A 22327-nucleotide genomic window follows, 5' to 3' on the forward strand; every position below is an offset into this window, starting at 1 on the left:
CCAGAGTAAGTGCAGCATGTCCCACCTCTTCAGATCCTCCTTAACCTCCTCCACCAGCTTCGTTAGGTTCCATTAATGTAGCATCGCCCATTTCCTCACTATCCGAATCCCCAGGTATCTTACGCTGTCTCTGGCCACCTTGAACAGCAACCCTCCTAGATTGGCTCGTCGACCCAACTCGTTCACCGGGAACACTTCACTTTTCCCTACATTTAGCTTATATCACGAGAACGCCCAAACTTCCCCAACAGGCCCATGATCCTCTCCATGCTTTCCAGCGGGTCCGGAGGTTGTCCGTGTATAGCAACACCCGATGCTACCTTCGTCCTCTTGTAATTCCTCACCACTCTGTCGACCCCCGAAGAGCCATTGCCAGAGGCTCTCTCGCTAGCGCAAACAACAGCGGTAACAACAGACATCCCTGCCTGGTTCCCCTGTGCAGTTCAAAGTTTTGTGAGCCTATGTCGTTGGTCCGCTTACTTGCCATTGGTGCCATGTATAAAAGGCACACCCATTCCACAAACTCTGGCTCAAACACGAACCTTCCCAGGACCTCAAACACGTACCACCACTCCACCTGATCAAATGCCTTTTCCGCATCCATGGACACCACTACTTCCGTTACCTGGGCTCACAGCGGGGTCATTCTCACATTTAACAGCCTCCTTATATTACTAGAAAGCTGCCTGCCCTTTATGAAACCGGTTTGGTCCTTTGCAACTACCTCCGGGACATAAACTGCCATCCTTCCCGGCACCAACTTAGCCAACACTTTCACATCTGTGTTTAACAGCAATATAGACCGATACGACCCACATTCCAACAGGTCTTTCCCCTTCTTTGGTATCAATGTGATCATTGCCGGCATCATAGTCTCCTGCAGCTCCCCCTTCTTCAATGCCTCATTAAATTCCCTCAAGAGATGTGGTGCCAGGTCCGTTGCGAACTCTTTATAGAATTCCACTGGGTAACCATCGGGCCCCAGGGCCTTTCCCAACTTCACACCCCTTATACTGTCCAGTACCTTCCTCAGCCCCAAGAGCTCCTCTAGAGCCTGCCTGTCTTCTTCCCCCAGCGGTGAAAACTCCAGTTAGTCTAAAAACCGTCCTACGACCCCCTCTTTACGCGCCCCCCCCCCCCCCCCCCCCCACACCCCGGGTCCCACCCTGTACAGCTCCTTATAATATCCCGAAACACCTATTTTTCTTCCCCGGCTCCAACACCACACCCCAGCCCCAGTCCGTATCTTCAATATTTCCCTGGACGTGGCCTGCCTTCGTGGCCGATGTACGAACATTCGACTCGCCATTCCCCGTATTCATACTACACCCCCCCTTGCCCTACGCAGCTGTCCTGCCGCCCTCCCCATCGTCAACCTATCGAATTGCCCCTGTAATTTTTTCCTCCGTAGTGGGCACCCTCAAGTACTCCCTGTTCTGTGAAGAAGGCTCCCTGCGGACCTCCTCCTCCCCCACGCAAACAAAGCCTCATTTCAAACCACAGATCACCTCCCCCAAAAACAAGCAAAAGGAAAAAAACACAACTACAGGCAGCTGGGGGGTGGGGTGGGGGAGGGGGGAACAGCCATCCGCTTAACCACCTTTTCACCTGATACCCTTTGTCAACCCAGTTCATGCCCAGTATTTTTCATTGAGTCTTTAAACTAATTTTAATATGTGCAGCCATTCAAGGGGAGCCTCCTGGCGTCCGTTACTCATTGCCCCTGCAGGCGCAGCATGAAGCTGCTGCGAATCAGTGCTGGTTTCCAAAAACAGAAACCAGGTGTGATGGCCACGCCAGGGGGCTCAGAGGCAAATGAAGTCCCCAGGTGATCAGGTACAGGATAGGGCAGTGACCCCCCCAGACATCCTGGCAATGCCAATCTGGCACTGCGAGGGTGCTCGAGAGCTGTGCGAGAGTGCCAAAGGACAGTGCCTGAGAGGGGTCATGGCTATGAAGGGGGATGGCATTTGGGGAGGTGGGGGGGGTGGAGTCCCTCAGCGACCCAACCGTGGACTAATGCTCATTCGGGCAGGGGGGGGGGGCAATGCCCTGATGTCGGTGAGGATGGAATGGGAGTGGGGGCGGTCACCCTCATGCCTGCTGTGATTGGGGTGGGTGGGTGTGGAAGAGGGGGTGGCGCAGACATTTAGTGATGGGAGGAGGCGGTGAGAGGCTGCCCCTCCAGTGTCAAGGTCTGAGGGTGTTACCCATGTCTGGGGGGGTTGTGATGTCTGTGGATCGGAAACCTTCGACTTATTGTGGCACCCTTTAAAAAGTGTGCCCTGATCGTGGGAGGCGATGGTCTTGCTAGAGTTTTTACGCCAGACCCAAGTGTGGGAGAATTGAATGAGAATCTCCCCAACCTCCAACAAAATGGGTAAAGGGTGGATTCTCTGCCGCCGAGTTACCAATGTGGCGGAGAATTGTGCATCGGGCAAAACACGGGATCGGCACCTGCCGATTCTCTGCTCCCCTGATAACGGCAGCAGGAAGCTACGCGCCCGAGCTGGTGGGAGGATAAAAATGAATAATTTGAATCCTTTTTCATCCGATTAGTGGGCTGAAAGCCAGATTCTCCACATCTCCATGATGTTCCGCCCTTCTTGGCCGGAATTCACATGGGTGTGGATTGGTGCAAATATTTTTAAGCATGGCCCTAATTGGGTGGACCTTGTGGTAAGTCAAGGGGGTAATGTAGGTGCTCCAAAGTCTGTCGGAACAGCCCCCTCCATAATGCAATCCTGCCCACCCCACCCCCAACCACCTCCACATCAGAAACCCACCCCCATATCAGACCCCTCCCCCAATATCAGGGACCCCATCATCAGTCACACCTACCTGGAAGCTAAAGAGCAGTCCAGGCAGAATCAGTGAAAAATCTCTGCTTTTTCACTGACCTGTCCCTTACACCTGGTGATTCGAACCCGGGTACCCAGATCATTATTCTGGATTACTAGTCCAGCGACACTACCAGAAACTAGGAGGAGAACAACCCTTAAAACGCCCTCACGTACAAAATTCCCAGAGTTAAGCTCTCAGCCTTATTGCACAGAGAAAGTTGTACCTTTGTGTGACTAAATGATCAGCCAACATAAAGAATTATATTTTGATACAAGATTGCTGAAAATTTCAATTTCAAACCACTGTGGTAACCGGGATAATTACAGGCAGATACATTTGTGTTGTTTCTGTTCTATATTAATTTCTAAAGGAACTCAGCATGTTAAACAATATCATTGAGGCTTGCTCATTTCTGATTAACGTTTTATAGAAAAAGCAACCAAATTTATTTCCTTTTAAGGCGATATATTTGCATGGATTCAAGAATGAGCTTTAAGTTGCAATTTGTTTTATAAATAGTTGTATACCTTCAAAGTTGCACTCTACCGATCTGGAGTCCTTTTCGGCTCTTTCTCGCTCTCGAAGTTGCTGGTTTACTATCCTTAATCGTCTAAAAATTTAAACGAAAACAAATTTATTTATAGAACTAAACTCAGGTCTGCACCAAATGTTTACCAAAGTTAAGGTACCCTAAATAAAAAGTAAAATTTTAATTGGTAGGAGAAATTTAAAATTTAGCGATTACTTAAACCTAAAGCTGAATACATATGCTGGTAAAACTGAATACATATGCTGGTAATCTGAAATAAAAATAGAAAATGTTGGAAATACTAAGCAGCTCTGGCATCAACTGTGGAGCTAGAAAATCCATGCAATCAAGCTGCAGCAATAGCCGCTGACTGCGCAAAAGAACTTGGGCGACATTCTCCTACCCGCCACGCCACATTTCTGCGTCGACCGGCCGGCGGGAGTCTCCGTAACACCGGCCGGTCAATGGGGTTTCCCATTGTGGGGCAGCCCCACGCCGTCGGGAAACCCCCCGGTGCCGGCAGAACGGAGACTCCCGCCAGCGGAGAATGACGCCCCTTATCTTTGTCTGCAGAGGTAACCTGTTCTCCCAGCAGCAGCAGGTCACCAGCGGAAATCTCCCTCCCTCTTTCCCACTTGCCCTGTTAAGCACTGTGGGATATTTTAGATATTAAAGGTTTGATATTAATGAGAGTAATAGTTATTACTTTTGAAGTTCTTCCACTGACTTGAAACAATTCCACCTAACTTTGCTGTGAACAATTATATATTTTTGAAAGAGCATGAATGAAAATTGAACAATGCATAGACAACACCCATTACAAAAATAGAACTGAAATAGCTGTTCTTGAATAAGTCAAATAAGCAAGTGTATTCCCCAAGTGCCATTTTCAGCTGGATTCATTCAAGAGTTGAAAATGTAAGGCCTTTCGCTTTTTCTGCCAGAGTTATGTCACATCACATTTGGTCGCAATACCATCAGATTTATTTTGCTACTGTTCTGTAGTATTAATGACATGCCATTCATTTTAAGGTCAAATAAGATGACAAATGAAGCAGTCTATTAAGAATAGAATAAGCAACAATTCTCACAAACATTTGTATTTTTCATATAGCTAATTGAGTGGGAACAGATATGACATTAGAAGCAGAATATTAAACTGTACTCCAACACTTATGCAGTAAGTTCCATATCTGGTCCCATTCAGTTTGAACCCTTCTACAAAAATGTATTCTTTTTTAAAAGCAGCTTGGGGAAAAGTTACATTCTGTGTAGCTCCTTAAAGGAGGCACTGGGGCAAGATCTTTAAAATGTATCTCCAATTCATGCTGCTGGTGCCTTTGCAATGGCGGGTGCATTCGTAAGCAGATTCTATCCGCTAGCATCAGCCCTAATAAAAATCATTAAAAAAATTAATGGAACATTTGGGCAATCAGCCCAAATTCTACAATTGCTGGTCCCGCCAGGATCATCAACAAGGGCTCTAAGTAGGGGCAGCATGGTGGCGCAGTGGTTAGCTCTGCTGCCTCACGCCGCCGACGTCCCAGGTTCCATCCCGGCTCTGCGTCTCTGTCCATGTGGAGTTTGCACATTCTCCCTGTGTCAGCGTGGGTCTCACCCCCACAACCCAAAAGATGTGCAGGGTAGGTGGATTGGCCATGCTCAATTACCCCTTAATTGAAAAAAATTAATTGGGTACTCTAAATTTATTTTTAAAAAAACAAGGGCTCTAAGTGAACTGCGGTTTGCATTTTAAGCACAAGTTGCCCATCCCGCCGCACAAATCTTCTGGAGTGGCGGGTTCCCGCCGGCAACGAGATTCTCCATCCCGCCAGCCGGCCAAAGAGATTTCCCATTGTGGGCAGGCCCACACCGTTGAGAAATCCCCAGGGCGTGATTCGTAACGGAAAATCCCGACAGTGGAGAATCCAGCCCCAGATGTTTCAGTTCAGATGCATTCCCCCAACAGCAGTGAACTTCTCAGCATTTGCTGCTAATGAGGAAGAAAAATCCGACCAATTGTCTCAGGTCGATATCCTACATCAAAACTGTTCAAATAAAAGGCCATCGCCCTGAAATGATAATTCTGGTTTCTCTTTCCACAGATACTGTCAGATGTGCAGATTATTCCAGCATTTTCTGATTTTATATTTTTCATTCAGGATTATGACTCTTGCAGGTGTGTGGTTTGCCCAGTTAAGTTTCTGGTCAATGGTGATTCCCAGGTTGTTGATGGAAGATTTGGCAATGGTAAACCTAAATGTTTTAAAGGTGTTAATATGTGAAACTCTGTCCGAACATTCAGATTTTTAAAAAAGTGAACAAGAACAGTAGAACGCATTTGAATTAAAAAGCTGTTGAGTATTGCTGAAAAAGAGATGCTGTTGAAGCTTTTAATCTTGCACTCAGGACAGACACAAGAATGCCAAATTTGAAAGAAAATAACAATTTATACATTTCAGTGGGAGTGACAAAAAGGGTGCTGGTTGATTGGCAAGTCAACTCTGATTGGTCAAGGCATTGCCATGGAGAATATTCCAGGGAGCAATTGTCCCCCATATTTTTGTTTAATTCAAAACAGACACAATGCTTGGATATATTCCTTTTGCCTGCAGAGGGTAGGTCCCAGCATATTAATAAATGTAGCTTCTAGCAAGCAGAAATGAGCTACATTGCAAGCCCGAATGATAATCTTAAATTAGTTCTTAGTGTAATTCTTAGCATGTTGTTCAGGATATTTCAGAAAAGTGCTGTCCAATCATGCAATCACACCAAACGTTAGACATTGAGACGTATGGCCTATGTACCTGACATTGCACCGGCACAGAAATTCATGTACAAGCTTACTCATTTGTGTGGTAGGCAGAAAGTCTTTTTGACTGTTAGTGAGAAATATCAATTGTATTGCTACTGCAATGGCTAGCTTCATCACCTGTTGCTCAAATTTGAGATATTTTAACCTTCCAGGGTAATCTGAGATAGACTGGACCCTTTAGGTTCATTCATGAATATACATAATACAGAATGAGCGATGATCTGAGTGGGGTAGCCATTATCCCAAAGGATAGTTTTTAATGTGCCCTCTTTTGGCGTCAAGTTTACACATTGCACAAAGGCTCAGGCCCTATGGGTGCGATTGCTAATAAGGCAAATCTTATAAGTGAATGGAGCTATAGGAATCCCAATGCATAAATTGACAAGTGAAGGGAGGCTTACAGTAGACAGCGATGAAGATCCCATTAATGGACTTTTCAACTAGCATGTCAAGAAAAGAGAACTTGTTAGACTACTCAAATTTAAAGGGAACTTTGAGCATAGGAAGGAGTGCATTAAAAGGTGCAGATTCAATTATAGCAACCGTATTTAAGTAACAGAAATATGCAAAAGGTTGGGAGGTTAGGGATCATATTCCATTGTAAATACATTTTCTTTGGAAACAAACAAACATTTCAGAGCGAACTGGGTCTAGAGGAGATTCCAGCTATTGGCATGCCTCATTTTTTTTTTTACAGGTACAGTGTCTCAAATCTGGCTATCCGTATAACAGTAATGTCTGGAACCTAACTTTTAAGTTGCATGCATGGATTTTTATTATTGGGTAAGTAGAATAACTTACAGGCTTGTTGGGCTAGGTACTGCATTGGCATCAACTAGTTATTTGCTTTGCGTGCATGACTTGTTTATTGCTTAGAGCGACCTTTGACCTCATCCAAACTATGTGACATGAATTGCCCGTATCAAAAACTGGCAAGATTCAAAACCCGGCAAGGGTTTTGAAGGACTGTACCTGTAATAACATATTATGGTATGAAACTTCAATAGTAAGAATTTGTTGGCTGTGCTTGGGATTCTTCACACCGAACTCCCATTTTGGGTTGACTGTCAAGGACGCAAAAGTAATGAAAAATAAAGTGCGAAGCAGACATTAGGAATTAAATACTATTGACCTGCGCAGCTGTGCATTCTCACTGCGTAGAGGTTGGAGATTCATAGCTATTTCTGCTTGTACATTAATGCTTCCAATCACAGTTGGTAGTAGAGAGATACTATCCTCGAGTTCCATTATCAACCTATGAACCTCAGAGTCATCTGCCAACAGAAAGACATTAATATTTAACAAATCCTGTCAAATATTTAACAAATCCTGTCAAAAATATTGCACATAAGTATTTAATCCCCACCAAAGCACATTTTACCTTCAAAGCAATAGATCATAATTTCAATGTAAAATATGCATTTAACATGAAAAAGATCTAGCTGTTTAGCTCAAGAATGAAGAGATTCCTTGAGCACTATCGAGGTAAAGTTATGTATTACAATTGGTGAGCACTTTAGATTTTTTGTTCAGGTGGTTGGTGGGGGTTATGAAATTTCCTGACACAACACCCGTTTCAGGAAAAATTACCTAAATGGTGGGATCTTTGATCTGGGAGGAGACGGTGCAGAATGGAGTCAGGCTCGCCGCCAGAACGACAAATCAGAGGTGGCTACAGAGGCTTACTGTGCTAAAGTGGGCTGCTTAAAAGGTCTACCTCACACGCTGCGACGCCATTACAGTTGCTTTGTGTAAATGAGCCCTATAGCCCCCACTGCACATGTGCCTTCACCCACTCCCCATGCTCCATCCGTGGCATCTTATGCCAACCCATTCTACTCACCTAATGGCCACTTATAGCCACATGTCAACTGTAACAAATTACTAAAACATTATTAACTAAACAATATTTCTATAGGTAACATAATATACAGAAAGGAATATTCTCCTTTTATATGTGGCACAGGTTGCACTCTGCAGAATTACAGTCCTAGCAATAGTTCACAGTCGCTTCCAATGGGTTCATGTTTCACCAAGTAATAACTTTGAGTGACCGCCTCCAAGTGGTGAAGTGGCAGTCACCCAGTTTGGGCTTTGGATGGATTGGATTTGTGAATGATATTCTTGCCAGAGATTTCCTGTTATTAGGAATGAAAATATGGCTACACATATGAAACTCAACTACTCAGGAAAATGTCACACATGCCTGAAATGCAAACCCTTCACGCCTTAAAGAGTTAGAATGTCGCAGCTTCAGAAACTACTGAATGGTGTTTTACAATTTTCGACAATGAAGTAGTCCGCAAGTAAATCAATTTGTTTTGTTCACTTATAATCCTGAAAGATTCCTTCCTATATATATTTTCAAAAGCAAAGAAACATTGACCACAGTTGTGGCAAAAGTGAACTTGCAGGTTTGTAGTTTGGCATTTGTATTTGATTCCAATAAAACAAGTGCGACAAATTAATTTTTAACCTTCTAAAATTGCACAAGTTTGAGAAAAGTAAATAACAAAATGCTTTTTAATGTAATTAAAGCCTGCTCTGCATTTAATAGGATCATGGCTGATTGTTGCCTTGAAAGTCCACTTTTGTATCTGTCCCCCATAACTCTTGGTACCTTTGTAGATCAAAAATATGTCTAACTCAGCTTTCAATATGTTCCATGAACAAGTCTTCACTACTGTCTGGGGGAGGGACTTCCTCCTCTACTCCATCCTAAATGGGGGAAGATTTTGAGAGGCAGTGACATGGTGGTATTGCCATTGCGCTGATAATCCAGAGACCCAGAGTAATGCTCTGGGGACCCGGGTTCTAATCCCACCACGACAAAAAAAAAATCAGGAATTAAATCTAATGATAAGCATGAAACTATTATTGGAAAAATCCATCTGGTTCACTAATGTCCTTTGGAGGAGGAAGTCTGCTGTCTTTGCCTGTGATCCCAAACCATCAGCTGTGGTTGACTCTTAACTGAGCCACCCAGTTCTAGGGCAATTAGAGATGGGCAACAAATGCTCACCTTGCCAGTGACAGCTATATCACTTCCTAGTTCCAGACTACCCAATGAGGGGAAATATCCTCTCAGCATCTCCTCTGTCGCAGACTCTTTGTAACCTCCTTAACTTTCCCATCATTGTATAATTAGCAAATTTGGCTACAGTGCACTGTTGCTTAATTATTCATATAGATTGCATACAGTTGAGAACCCAGCACGGATCCCATGGCACCCCACGAAGTACAGTTTAACAACCTGAAAATTATCCATTTCTCCTGACTCAGTTTCCTATAAGTTATGCCATTGTCTTCCATGTTTATATAATATGTCTAACACCATGAATTGTTGGGCTGGATTCTCTGTTCTGGAGGGTAAGTGCTCCCACTAGTAGAGACTCGCCAATGGTCTCCGCTGGCACTAGGAGTGACACCCAAGTGTAATTCCCTCTCCTTTACCATGCTAATTTATGCAAGGAGGAGAGCTCGCCATACTCCGTTGAAATCCCGGTATCAGACCACCATTTTGAGCAGGCAATCCTGCCTCCCCCCTGACATGTAGGGGCATCCTCCCCCACCCCCAACCATTGGAGTAATGGATCAACCCACCCCCCCTCCCCCCAGCATGGACTGGGGTGATCCAGCCCCCTATCAGAGTGTCCCCCAACAGAGTGCACCCCCCCCACCCCCAATAGTCACCCGCCTGAAAGCTGAAGAGCAGTTCAGGCAGTAGAATGACAAATTACTGCATTTTCACCTACCCTTCCCTAACAACTACTGTCTCAGGTAAAAGTGTGTAAAACAGCACCTGTTAACAGTGTGAGATGCTTCTTTGAAAGCTAAGTACACTTCAAGGACTTCAAATTCCTTGAGCCTTTGAAAAATAAATCTTCCATTCAATTTCTCGTAGCAATACATTGCATCAGCCAGTGATTGAGTTTTATTTCTCCAGAGAGAGGTGCTTGGTGGATTGTTAATCTATCTTTCCCTTCACGCTTGAATGCATCTCAAGTACCCTATGTTGATGCTAACCAATTTTTATAACCACCACATCAAAAGCAGTTAAGTAGTTTCACTTCTTTTTCATAGCATAGTACTGATGGGGGGGCAGATTTGCATTATGAGGGGCAAGTGGGGTATCCAATAGACTTTGGGGGGGGGGCACCTCAGTTGTGCACAGACCTTCTTGACCCACCACAGGGTTCACTCCATCAGGGCCATGCTGGGGGTAACTTGAATAAAATTAACAGTATTTATTGCTATGAGGTTGTGCACAACAGCATGGTAAAAACTTGGGTTGCCAGCCTGTCAATCACATGGAAATGGATGTAAATCACCACCCATTAGCTCGTTGCTGTTACTGGCAAGAAACAAGAGCATCAGAACAGAATTGGTACCCGGCGTTGATCCCATATTTCAGCTGACATTCCATTCTCCGCCCAATCGGGAAATGGAAAATCGATATGGGATTGGCGCCCGCCACTGACCCCATTTTTTGGCCGAAGCTCCATTCTCTGCCCAATCGGGAAACCTGCTACCGGCATCGGGCTGTGGAGAATCAACTCCCTTATTTTGTGTAGCTTTTATCTTACCTTTGATGTGGCACCTTTTCAAAAGCTATTTGTAAATCCAAATATAGAATTACTGGTTTTCCTTTTAACAGCCTGTTTGTTACATCCTCAAAGAATTCTAATAAATTAGTTAAACATGATTTCCCTTTCATAAAATCATGTTTATTCTGCATGGTTGTATGATTTTCTAATGTCCTGTTACTACATTTCTCAACGATGGCTAATGGCTTTCAGCTTCTTGCCTTCGGTCTCCCTCCTTTCTTGACTGGAAGTGGTTTTCCAGTCTGCTGGGACCTTTCCAGAATCCAGGGAATTTGAGGATTGCAATCAATTTTGGTTTATATATACGTTTTAAGGCTAGTTACTCAATACATAAGCAAAAGCACATGTTGATTTCATAAGACATCTCGTGATCACCATTTGACAAATGAATTTTGTACCTACATAATTAAAGAGTATCGTTGAATAGTGCAACGCCTGAGTACAAGCAGGAGCTTAAGTAGTGGTTAGTAGATATTCTACCAATCAAAAAGGTAAATTATAGCATTTATAGCAACTACCTTGATCAGCAATCATAGCCTTCAGTTCACTGAGAAGATATCTGATAGTTTTCACTTTCTTGGCTGTTTTGTCAGGACTTTGCTTTTTAGCTTTTGTATACTTGTCAAAACTGGTCTGACAGCTGGTGTCCCTCACAGGTGTAATATCCACTAAATTAACGTGATCTTCTTCACTTGTTGTTCCATCACTCTGCTCAGTATCTGATTTATCTGTCCCCTGCGATTGTATTTGTGCGTTCCAAGCCTCTTGCTGCGACTCTTCCCCATGCTGCTGCATTTGGGTTATGTGACACTGGATACACTTCAGTAGCTCTTGTTCCTTCAGTTGTTGCAGACCATGGTTAATCAAGCTGTGACTTCCACCATTGTCACAAACCAACTGAGTTAAAGGATGTGCAATCACAGCAGGTGGGGCTGCAGATGGAGCAAAAGTCATCACAGGTTGTACTGGAGGGGCAATGGTAGCTGTGGCTGAATAAGTGGGTAAAAGGTTCAATCCTCCATGCAGAACAGGTTGATTGTAAAGGTCAGTGGACATACTCTGCTAAAATAATGGAAAAGTTAATATAAGCATTCGGCAAGATAGTGATCATAAAAACAGTGCCAAATCAGGTTTCTTGAAAGGAATTAAATTAACCTCAAGTTAATCAAGTAACCTTAGTTACTAACAATTTTAATGAGAAGTCTTGCTCATCTCCATGGTACTCATGATCACACCACCCCACCCAACCCGCTGCCTTCCTTCTTCCATGGCAAGAGCCCAAAATTCAATCTTTCTGAAAGGTGAGATGCCTGTGGAAGTGCAACTGGTGCCAGCAGTTCATCCAAAGTCCTCAGGTCGAGACTGAATTTTGGGACAGCTTTGGGCCTCTCTATTTGGACACACATTGCCCATGCAGCATTGACAGTCCCGGACGTATTTTTACCCTACTGGCCTGAATTTTTCAGATGATCCCTTCCCACCATCCAAAGAGTCCCTGTCGACTCCAGAGTGCTCCTCAGTCAGTTACTGCTTGAATGAGTGTCAAGTGGTCACAGGCGGGACTTCAACCTTTCACTCAGGAGAACACCCCACCTTAGTGAGCTACCAGCCAATTAGATTGGCTGGAAGCTCTCCAATCCTTGTGGCGTCTAAGAGCTGCAGTGGACTGAAGAGAAGTGCATCAAAATGCCTGAGCCTAAGTCCTGGAGCAGAGGACAAGCCAAGTTTAATGGGTCCCAGGGTGGGGAGGAAATAGGGAAGACCTATGGGGGTGGGTTCCACCAGCCACTGGACCTTAAGGGGGGGGGGGGGGGGGAGGAGGGGGGGCAGAGGTTGTCTTTTGATGGAGACATCAGCCCACCCACCAGAAATCCAGGCCTGTTCCTTTTTGGGCTTCCATACTACGCAAATCCTCCCAGCGGCCTAAACAATGAGGCTGGGATCGAAAACGGCCTCAATTGGGGAAAGGACAGGCTTCCCATGAAATCAAATTTACAGCAACGTGCTCAATTATGGTTGCAATGGCACAAAAATTTACTTTCAAGAGCAGTGTACAAAAAGATTTCTATGCAGTCTCTTAGAATATCACAGTTGAGGGAGAAATCCAGTAAGATATACAGCATGTTAAATTATTTAGAAAGGCAAAGGTGAACCAGGAATTGTATGACACAATTACAAATTAAGTTAGTGAAAAGTAAATTCAAATAGATATTAATAGAATGACTTTTAGAAACATTTAAAATAATCTGCCAGGTAGTATCATAGAGGCAAAAATATTTGGTGTGCTCAAAGTGAAACGGGATGTAAACAATATGAAAATCAGGGTTCTAGGGAGAAAGATTGTGATGCACAGATCAACCTCTTTTCATCACCAACCTTTCCATGGTAACCATTTTTAACAAGCAATTGTAGCATGTTATTACGTTTTGGTATTAAGTGGCACTGAATGAGATTTCAACACTGGAGTTGTGTAATTGAGGGTTGTGCTATTGAGGTACTCAGTTTTTGCCACTGGGCGGTGCTAAGCTGAAACTACAAGGTCTTCAAGAAAACAGAGATGGATTTTTAAAAAACCTCGGGCGTGATTCTCCGACCCCCCGCCGGGTCGGAGACTCGCCGGGGGCTGGCGTGAATCCCGCCCACGCCGTGTCTTGAATTCTCCGCCACCAGACATTCGGCGGGGGCGGGAATCGCACTGCCCTGGTCGGCGGGCCCACCCCCGGCGATTCTCCGGTCCCCGATGGGCCGAACTCCCGCCGCTGTCAACCCTCTTCCGCCGGCGTGGACTAAACCACCTACCTTACCGGCGGGAGCAGGCGGCACGGATGGGCTCCGGGGTCCTGGGGGGGGGGGGCGCGGGGCGATCTGACGCGGGGGGTGCCCCCAGGGTGGCCTGGCCCGCGATCGGGGCCCACCGATCCGCGGGCGGGCCTGTGCCGTGGGGGCACTCTTTTTCTTCTGCCTTCGCCATGGTCTTTATCATGGCGGAGGCGGGAGAGACCCCCTCCCCTGCGCATGCACGGGGATGACATCATCAGCCGCTGACGCATGCGTGGACTTACGCAGGCCGGCAAAGTCCTTTCGGCCCTGTCTGGCGTGGCGCCAAAGGCCTTCCACGCCAGCCGGTGGAGCGGAAACCACTCCGGCATGGACCTAGCCCCTCAAGGTGAGGGGTTGGCCCCTAAAGGTGCGGCGGCCCGACGCCGGAGTGGTTCCCGCCACTCCATCACGCCGGGACCCGCCCCGCCCCGCTGGGTAGGGGAGAATCCCGCTCCTCATGTGGACCAATAATTCAGAGAAATAATTTAATCCCTTCCAGCCAAACTACTTTACTGTGAAATATATCAGTTCAACTTTTCAATGAACGATCATCTTTACCTATAAGACTGTTCAACCAACATTTTTAAAAAATTCTACTGAAAATAATTGACCACTTCTATAAATGTTAAGTTTCTTTTAAAATGATTTTAGATTGTTGATATTAACGTGTAAAAGCTTCCATACTAAATAAACTGCCAAGTACATTTTTAATTGCTGAACATGGGAGTACAAACATTTTATTTATAGAGATACCACAAACTAAAAGTGCCTGAATCTTAGCTACAAATTGGCAACAGCGGAGGTTGAGGGTCATTCAGTGTTCACAGAAATAGTGTTGCAGTAGTGTAGTAATTAGTTACAACAACTGCACAAGAATAACAGCACATTACCAAGTTTCCTTCTACTTTAACAAGTCGGAGCACTCTACCTGTTCGGGCACAAGCATGATCGGACACGAGTAATCGGTCGCACACAAGGTGGCTCTTGTTTGGAGGCTTCGATTTTAGCCCTTTCTACCCGGTTAATGGGCACTTTATTTGTAAAAAGTGCAAAATAATTGGAGGGAGTTGGTTTTGCCTCCAAAGTGGAATGTCGGGAGATTACAAAACTGGCAAAAGTAGATTAAAGCTTTGGTTGAAGAGGTGGGGGATCCGCGTGGCACAGTAACAGAGAGCATGGCGGAGTCAGGAGCATCGTCATCACCTACCCCGTTGCCTGTGGAGTAGATGATGGAATTCATCAAGGGGGAGTTTAGGCACCATCGGCAAGAGATGCAAGAGGCCTGGTCCAAGGCGATCGAGGGAGCAGGAAACCTCTTCACAGGACTTTCGAATGGGTGGAGAAACGTCGAGTCACAAGTTGCGACAATCCATGAGGTGGAAAGTGCGGTATCTGACCACAACAACTGGATCATGGGCGAAATTCTCCGGTATCGGCGCGATGTCCGCCGACCGGCGCCAAAAACGGCGCAAATCAGTCGGGCATCTCGCCGCCCCAAAGGTGTGGAATCCTCCGCATCTTGGGGGAGGGGCTAGGCCCGCGCCGGACTGATTTCCGCCCCGCCAGCTGGCGGAAAAGGCCTTTGGTGCCCCGCCAGCTGTCGCGGAAATGACATTGCCGGGCGGCGCATGAGCGGGAGCGTTAGCGGCCGCTCACGGCATCCCCGTGCATGCGCTGTGGAGGGAGTCTCTTCCGCCTCCGCCATGGTGGAGACCGTTACAAAGGCAGAAGGAAAAGAGTGCCTCCACGGCACAGGCCCACCCGCGGATCGGTGGGCCCCGATCGTGGGCCAGGCCACCGTGGGGGCACCCCCCGGGGCCAGATCGCCCCGCGCCCCCCCCAGGACCCTGGAGCCCGCCCGCGCTGCCTTATCCCGCCGGTAAGAGAGGTGGTTTAATCCACACCGGCGGGATAGGCATCCTAGCAGCGGGACTTCGGCCCATCCGGGCCGGAGAATCGCGGGGGAGGGCCCGCCAACCAGCATGGCGCGATTCCCGCCCCCGCCGAATCTCCGGTGCCGGAGAATTTGGCAACCGGTGGGGGCGAGATTCACGCCAGCCCCCGGCGATTCTCCGACCCGGCGGGGGGTCGGAGAATCTCGCCCCATATTGTTGGAGGCAGAGGTGACGAGATGATCCTGGGAGAGGCCTGCAAGGTGTTGAAGGCAAAGGTGGATGATCAGGAGAATTGGTCCATGTGGCAGAACTTAAGAAACATGGAACTGCCGCAGGGGGTGGAGGGAACGAGTACCATGGACTACGTAAGTAGGATATTCACAAAGCTGGTCGAGGAGGGGATCTTCGAGTTTTAGCAGCAGATTCATGTTTCTCTGCTATCCAATCGGAACCAAACACATGAACCAAACACTGGAGTCAATCTCCAAGTACGGCCTTCGAGCAGCATAACTCTCATGAGTTCTTCAGCTGATATACAACAAACCTTGGGTTTGATGGTAGGACCAATGCAAAGGCAACTTGCAATGCACCAAGTACCTTGATGTACAAGACTAATGCCACGTAGTAGAGAAATTAGTCAGCAACTAAATCCAGTCTTATGCAAGGGGCTTATCAAAGAGGAAGGTTTCTTCTGTAGCTGAATTGCCTTACAAAGCAGTGTGACAGGTCAGTTTAGAGAGGTTGCATCCCTGTAGCAGTTTAGAATCTACATATGGGTTGAAGGAAGCCATTCCATTGCATGCCATTACAGAATGAATTAAAAAGAACAAATATCCAATTATTTGTTCAAAAATAATGGATTGTGGAACCAATGTTTAGGTAATTTACCTCCAGAATAGTTTGTGGGACGAATGAGGAAGAGGAAAAAGTGTTAAAAAATAATAAAGGCTGCGATCACTTGGGAAGTCTAAGAATAGGCATAAAATGGGTGTTTAACTAAAATAAGTCAAAAAGGGGGAAAAAGGAAATAGTGAGTGAGAAAGTGAATGACAGGGCAGTAGCGAAAAGGATGAAAACATAATATTTATTTTTATGTGATTAGGCTTCCTGCCATTTATTTTACCAAGAAATAAAATTTCTATTGTCCTAGTAGATAAATTACTAAAATAAAAGCAAATTACTGCGGGTGCTGGAATCTGAAACAAAAACAGAAAATACTGGACAATCTCAGCAGGTCTGACATCATCTGTGGAGAGAAAAGGGAGCTGGCGTTTTGATTCCGGATGATTCTTTGTCAAAGATTTGACAAAGAGTCACCCAGACTCAAAACGTTAGCTCCCTTTTCTCTCCACATATGCTGTCAGACCTGCTGAGATAAATTAAACTTCTTTTATAAAAAGGTGACATTAATGTACAGATCTGGTTACTCTAGGGAGACTGCTAGTTTAAGTTAAATGTCCCAGACATTGTGAATAAAATATCTGTGATGCACGATCAATGACCACTAAAGCGAGGTTGTAGTCCAACTGAAGGCTTCAATAAGTTAGATGTTTCCCCCAGCAGCTCAGGTACAGAATGAAGGCTGCTGGAGCGGCATGGGTTCTGATACCCCGCCTATCAGGGCGGAGCTATCACATATTCTACCATTGGAAAGCATTCAGTTTCCACCAATGGTGCTTTAGCCGGTCAGGTACCGTAATACCTATAATACCACAATCTGTAATAAAACAACCCATTTATATATACTCACGCCTTGTATTACGAATGGATGCTCAGCACTTTTTGGAGACATAGCTGGTGTAGAGGTAGGAAGTCGACAATTAAATGTTGGAACAGCTTGTGATCCTAAGAAAACACATTACATTTTGTTTATGGTAACTACTAGTTTCATACAGTTAAAATTTATGGAGTGCCATTTATTGGCAGATAGAAACTCAATTATATTAAGCACATCCTGACATCTGCAAAAGGTCCTAAACATTCTACGATATGATTGAAGTTTTTTTTTACTACAAGATTCATTGTAAAGTCGCGAAGCACATCCTTACCAGAGTCCAAAATTGTGTAGTAAGATTGGGCAGGTATCCCATTAGAGGCACTACCTGGAGCGTGGCCATTCAGAAGACCCATTTGTGTCTGTACATGATCAGAGAGGCACTGATTAATTACAGGAGTTTGCTGGCTTGATGGAATTGTGAACTGCGGCATCGTTGACACATGCACAGTGTTGTTCACACCTACTTCTGCTGCATCAGGGGTCACCTTGAACTTTGGTGTTGAAACTAAGCAGAAGATAAATCAGATTTGAATTCTAGCAATGTTAGCCTAGCTTAAGACACAACATAATCTGTTCACATTAAATAGCTTTAAGCACAGTAGGAATCCAAAAATTGCTTTTAGAAATCACATTCATTTAAAAATCTCAAAAGTTCCCAAATTCCAAGTGAGTTGGGAATAAAAAATCCTATAATCAGACCGCAATCTGCAAAGTCATGGGCGGGATTTTTTGGTTTCAAATCTAAGTTATTCTGTCAACAGAGAATCAGGACTAGGAACACTGCTGAGGTGGTATTCTCATAATTTACCAAGCTAAATTATGCATAGTGGAGAGCACGTCGGCCTCTCTGCGTTTACCGGTCTCGGGATGTCATTTTCTATATAACTCCAATATGACTTTCTTGCTTTTGTAATCTATGCCACGATTGATCCAGGCAAGTGTATCATATGCCTTTTTCACCACCCTATTAACCGACCCTTCTGCCTTCAGAGATCTATTTATAAACACGTCAAGGTCTCTTTGTTCCTCAGGACTTCCCAGTTAGAGTCATACTTTTAGGTGCTAGTTGAATGCATGTAGTTGAGTGGTAAAAATTATTAAGTGTCTTGACTGCGGGAATCCAGTCATTGTTTCACATAATGAATGAGCCAATGTATTCCAGTGTATTCAGTACTAAGAATATATCAATTAATCAGTTACAGCAAGGTCTCCAGGTTGAGCTGTGTAACATGGAAAGCGCGAGAAACGTATCCAGTAGTTTTCCTCAGACTGCGCATGCAGGCGCAGAACTAGCATTGGTAGGCACCGAATCTTAAATAATGTCCAATTAATAAATCATCCTCTAAGTACCAGGCATTCATTTGCACAAACTAGGAGTGTCTCAGCTGAGAATTAGAAACCAATGAGAGTAAATGAGGAGTTAAACCAGAGATAAGAATTCCCTTAAAAGTAGGACCTCGTGATTCCGATCCTTGTTCCTGAATTCTTGAAACATCAATTTGTTTGTTTGTGTTAAATGTCTTTATGATTTTTGCCATTTTGACCTTTTATGTATTGTTTGATATTTCATTTCTCAGTTTTGATTCTGTTCTTATTCAAGTGTATTCAAGTGAATAATTAGCAATAAAGTTGTATTTTTGACACCTCCAATCAACCAGACTGTCGACTCTTATAAGAAGGTAAAATAAGAGCCCCAACACCAGTGTGGTGCCATTCATTGAATATTTCCTTGTCAAGTTGCTCGTTCCAAAAAGTAATACTTCACACTATTCAGGATTAAATTCCATCTGCCACATTTCTGCCCATTTGACCATCCCGTCTATATCTTCCTGTAACCCAAGACTTAGCCTCACTGTTAACCACCCGGTTTATCTTTGTGTCATCCGCAAACTTACTGATCCTACCACCCACATAGTCATCTAAGGCATGGTCATTTATATAAATGATGAATAATAGGGGACCCAGCACAGATCCCTGTGGTACGCCACTAGACATTGGCTTCTAGTCACTAAAGCAGCCGTCTGTCATTACCCTCTGTTTCCTACAGCTCAGCCAGCTTTCATAGAATCATGGAGTCTACAGTGAAGAAGGAGGCCATTTGGCCCATCGAGTCTGCACCGGCCCTTGGAAAGGGCACCCTACCCAAACACGCACCTCCACCCTATCCCCGTAACTCAGTAACCCCACTTAACCTTTTCGGACATGAAGGGCAATTTAGCATGGCCAATCCACCTAACCTGCACGTCTTTAGACTGCGGGAGGAAACCGGCGCACCCGGAGGAAACCCAAGCTGACACGGGGAGAACGTGCAGACTCCACACAGGCAGTGATCCAAGCCGGGAATCGAACCTGGGACCCTGGAGCTGTGAAGCAACTGTACTAGCGTGCCGCCTTTGAATCCGCCTTATCAAGTTCCCCTGTATCCCATGTGCATTTGCCTTCTTTTTAAGTCTCCCATGTGGGAACTTATCAAATGCTTTGCTAAAATCCATGTGAACTACATCACCTGCACGACCTCTTCTACACACTTAGTCACTCTTCAAAAAATGTTGTCAAATTTGTTGGAGGCATGACCTCCCTCTGACAAAACCATGCTGACTGTTCATGATCAAGCCTTGCCTCTGGAGATAGATTCTCTCCTTCAAAGTTTTCTCCATTAGTTTTCCCATCTTCTAGATGGTGATTCACAGGATGTTGACAGTGAGGGATTTGGTGAATGTATAGCCATGGAATGAGAATAGGTGGAGCTAAGACTCTTTTACTGGAGATGGTTATACCTTGGCACAAATGCTCGTTTGACTGTGGCAGTCAGAGTTAGTTGGCCAGGGACCCAGCTTGTATTGGAGTTGTTGCTGGTGAACGGGCCTGTGCATCAGGATGATGGCAGTCATTGAGAATGTTTTTCTAGTTGAGGATCTCAGCTCTGTGATGCAGGTCTTTGGGAGTTCACCTCGAGGTGAGATGACTCGACCCAATCGGCCACCTCCAACCCCTCACAACGAGCAGAGAACTGGATAATATAGGGCCAGTGGTCAGGGGCCCAATCGATCTGAGGCCTTGGGCGGCACATTAGCACAGTGGTTATCACAGTGCTTCACAGAGCCAGGGACCCGGGTTCAATTCCTGGCTTGGGTCTCGAGGAACTGCGAGAAGGGTGGAGGCACAGGAGAGAATCCTTGTATTCAAGAGAGTACTTTCCATGATAAGGGCTCGCCTTCGATTCGTTAAGATCCTGCTGCATGTTGTATCGCCTACGGGTTTTGGAGGTATGGTCTGGACAAGGAGTGTCCGTGAGCCCAATCCCTGGCGAGAAGTGGGAGGCAAGGTCCTGACTGAGTTTGAAAATTGGCTGCTTTGCTTCAGTAATCTTGATCTGGAGGCTGGTTGTGTCCCAGAGCACAGTGTATCCGGTCTCCAATAATAATAATCTTTAGTAATGTCACAAGTAAGCTTACATTAACACTGCAATGAAGTTACTGTAAAAATCCCCTAGTCACCACATTCCGGCGTCTGTTTGGGTACAGAGAGAGAATTCAGAATGTCCAATTCACCTAACAAGCACGTCTTTTGGGGATTATGGGAGGAAACCGGAGCGCCTGGAGGAAACCCACGCAGACACTGGGAGAACGTGCAGACTCCGCACAGACAGTGACCCAAGCCGGGAATCAAACCCGGGTCCCTGGCTCTGTGAAGCATCAGTGCTAACCGCTGTGCTAAGTGCCGCCCAAGGCCTCGGATTGGTTGGGCCCCTGACCACTGGCCCTATATTATCCAGTTCTTGATGCTCGTTGTGAGGGGTTGGAGGTAGCCGATTGTGTAGAGTCATCTCACCAGCTGGAGGCCTAGGTTGTGGATCGCTTAGGTGTCGGTATGAAGGAAGTGAAGGTGCTTCGTTCGTTGGTGGCTTCGAGATCCCAAGGAGTGTTCGATAATGGGCTGGTTTAGCTAAGTGAGCTAGACAACTGGCTTGTGATGCAGAACAAAGCCAGCAGCGCGGGTTCAATTCCCGTACCAGCTTACCCGAACAGGCACCGGAATTTGGCGACTAGTTGCTTTTCACAGTAACTTCATACTTGTGACAATAAAAGGTTATTATCATAGTCCTGTCATGGCTTTAGCCTTTGAGCAACATAGACTGTATTATTATACTGCAATTCTTCATCAATCCTGGACTTTATTCCCTAGTGATTATGTTGTTGACTATTTGTTGTCGTCTTTTCTCCAGCAAGGGCATGTGAGGTGTGAGCACAAGGGCACTGGTTATCCTATCCTAGCAGAAACCATATTGGGTCTATTATGTGAAATGTGCGGACAAAATTCCCTGTTATCGGCGCAAAGTCCGGCGATTGGCGCAAATCCGACTTGCGTCACGCCGGAAAAATGGGTCAAAAGTCTCCGGCCCGAAATGGGCTAGCAGCGACGTAACGGGATCCGCGCTTGCGCACGTGGTTCACGCCATACAGCGTCATGCTCCCCCCCACCCGACCGGAACACCCGACCGGAACACCCGACTGGATGGCTGGCCGCCGCTCAGCCCCGAGGTTCGAGTCACGGGATGTGGAGGCGCCCCTGGACGCAGTGGAGCAGAGGAGTGACGCCCTGTATCCCGGGCACGGCCGCAGAGTTGCCCCACGCCACAGCCGGCGTCTGTGGAGGGAGGTGGCAGAGGCCGTCACCGCTGTGGCCCTGACACCACGGACAGGCACCCAGTGCCACAAGAAGGTGAACGACCTCGTCAGAGCAGGCAGGGTGAGCCTCCCCCATATCCCCCCTCCCCCATATCCCCCCTTCCCCCATATCCCCCCTCCCCCATATCCCCCCCTCCCCCATATCCCCAAGTGAATCCAGCCCTAACCTTAACCTCTGCAATGCACGCGCAACCGATGGCGTGCATTCATATACCTGCCTAACAGTGTTGCCTTTTACCCCCTGCAACCACCCCCCCCCCCAACAGGAGAAGCGCGCATACAACAATAGGGAGCATGTGAGGACTGGAGGAGGCCCCGCTGATGAGAGGCCACTGACCGAACACGAGGAAAG

The 22327-nt window shown here is 46.1% G+C and overlaps 1 protein-coding gene across 5 annotated transcripts in view; it reads right to left on the reverse strand.

Annotated features, from left to right (window-relative positions):
- Nucleotides 1-22327, reverse strand: part of ccdc14 (coiled-coil domain containing 14) — a 104890-nt gene that overhangs the window by 27149 nt on the left and 55414 nt on the right. For 3 of the 5 annotated variants that reach the window (XM_072475587.1, XM_072475594.1, XM_072475574.1), the window contains exons 6-10: nucleotides 17559-17792; nucleotides 17261-17355; nucleotides 11314-11857; nucleotides 7321-7462; nucleotides 3372-3454 (exon numbers count right to left, since the gene is read on the reverse strand). In XM_072475587.1, coding sequence (XP_072331688.1) covers nucleotides 3372-3454; nucleotides 7321-7462; nucleotides 11314-11857; nucleotides 17261-17355; nucleotides 17559-17792 — 1098 coding nt within the window. The remainder of the gene's footprint in view (nucleotides 1-3371; nucleotides 3455-7320; nucleotides 7463-11313; nucleotides 11858-17260; nucleotides 17356-17558; nucleotides 17793-22327) is intronic. The other 2 variants (XM_072475581.1, XM_072475602.1) reach the window with 2 other exon arrangements.

This window comes from Scyliorhinus torazame, chromosome 2 (genome assembly GCF_047496885.1).
Source record: "Scyliorhinus torazame isolate Kashiwa2021f chromosome 2, sScyTor2.1, whole genome shotgun sequence".
NCBI lineage: Eukaryota > Metazoa > Chordata > Chondrichthyes > Carcharhiniformes > Scyliorhinidae > Scyliorhinus > Scyliorhinus torazame.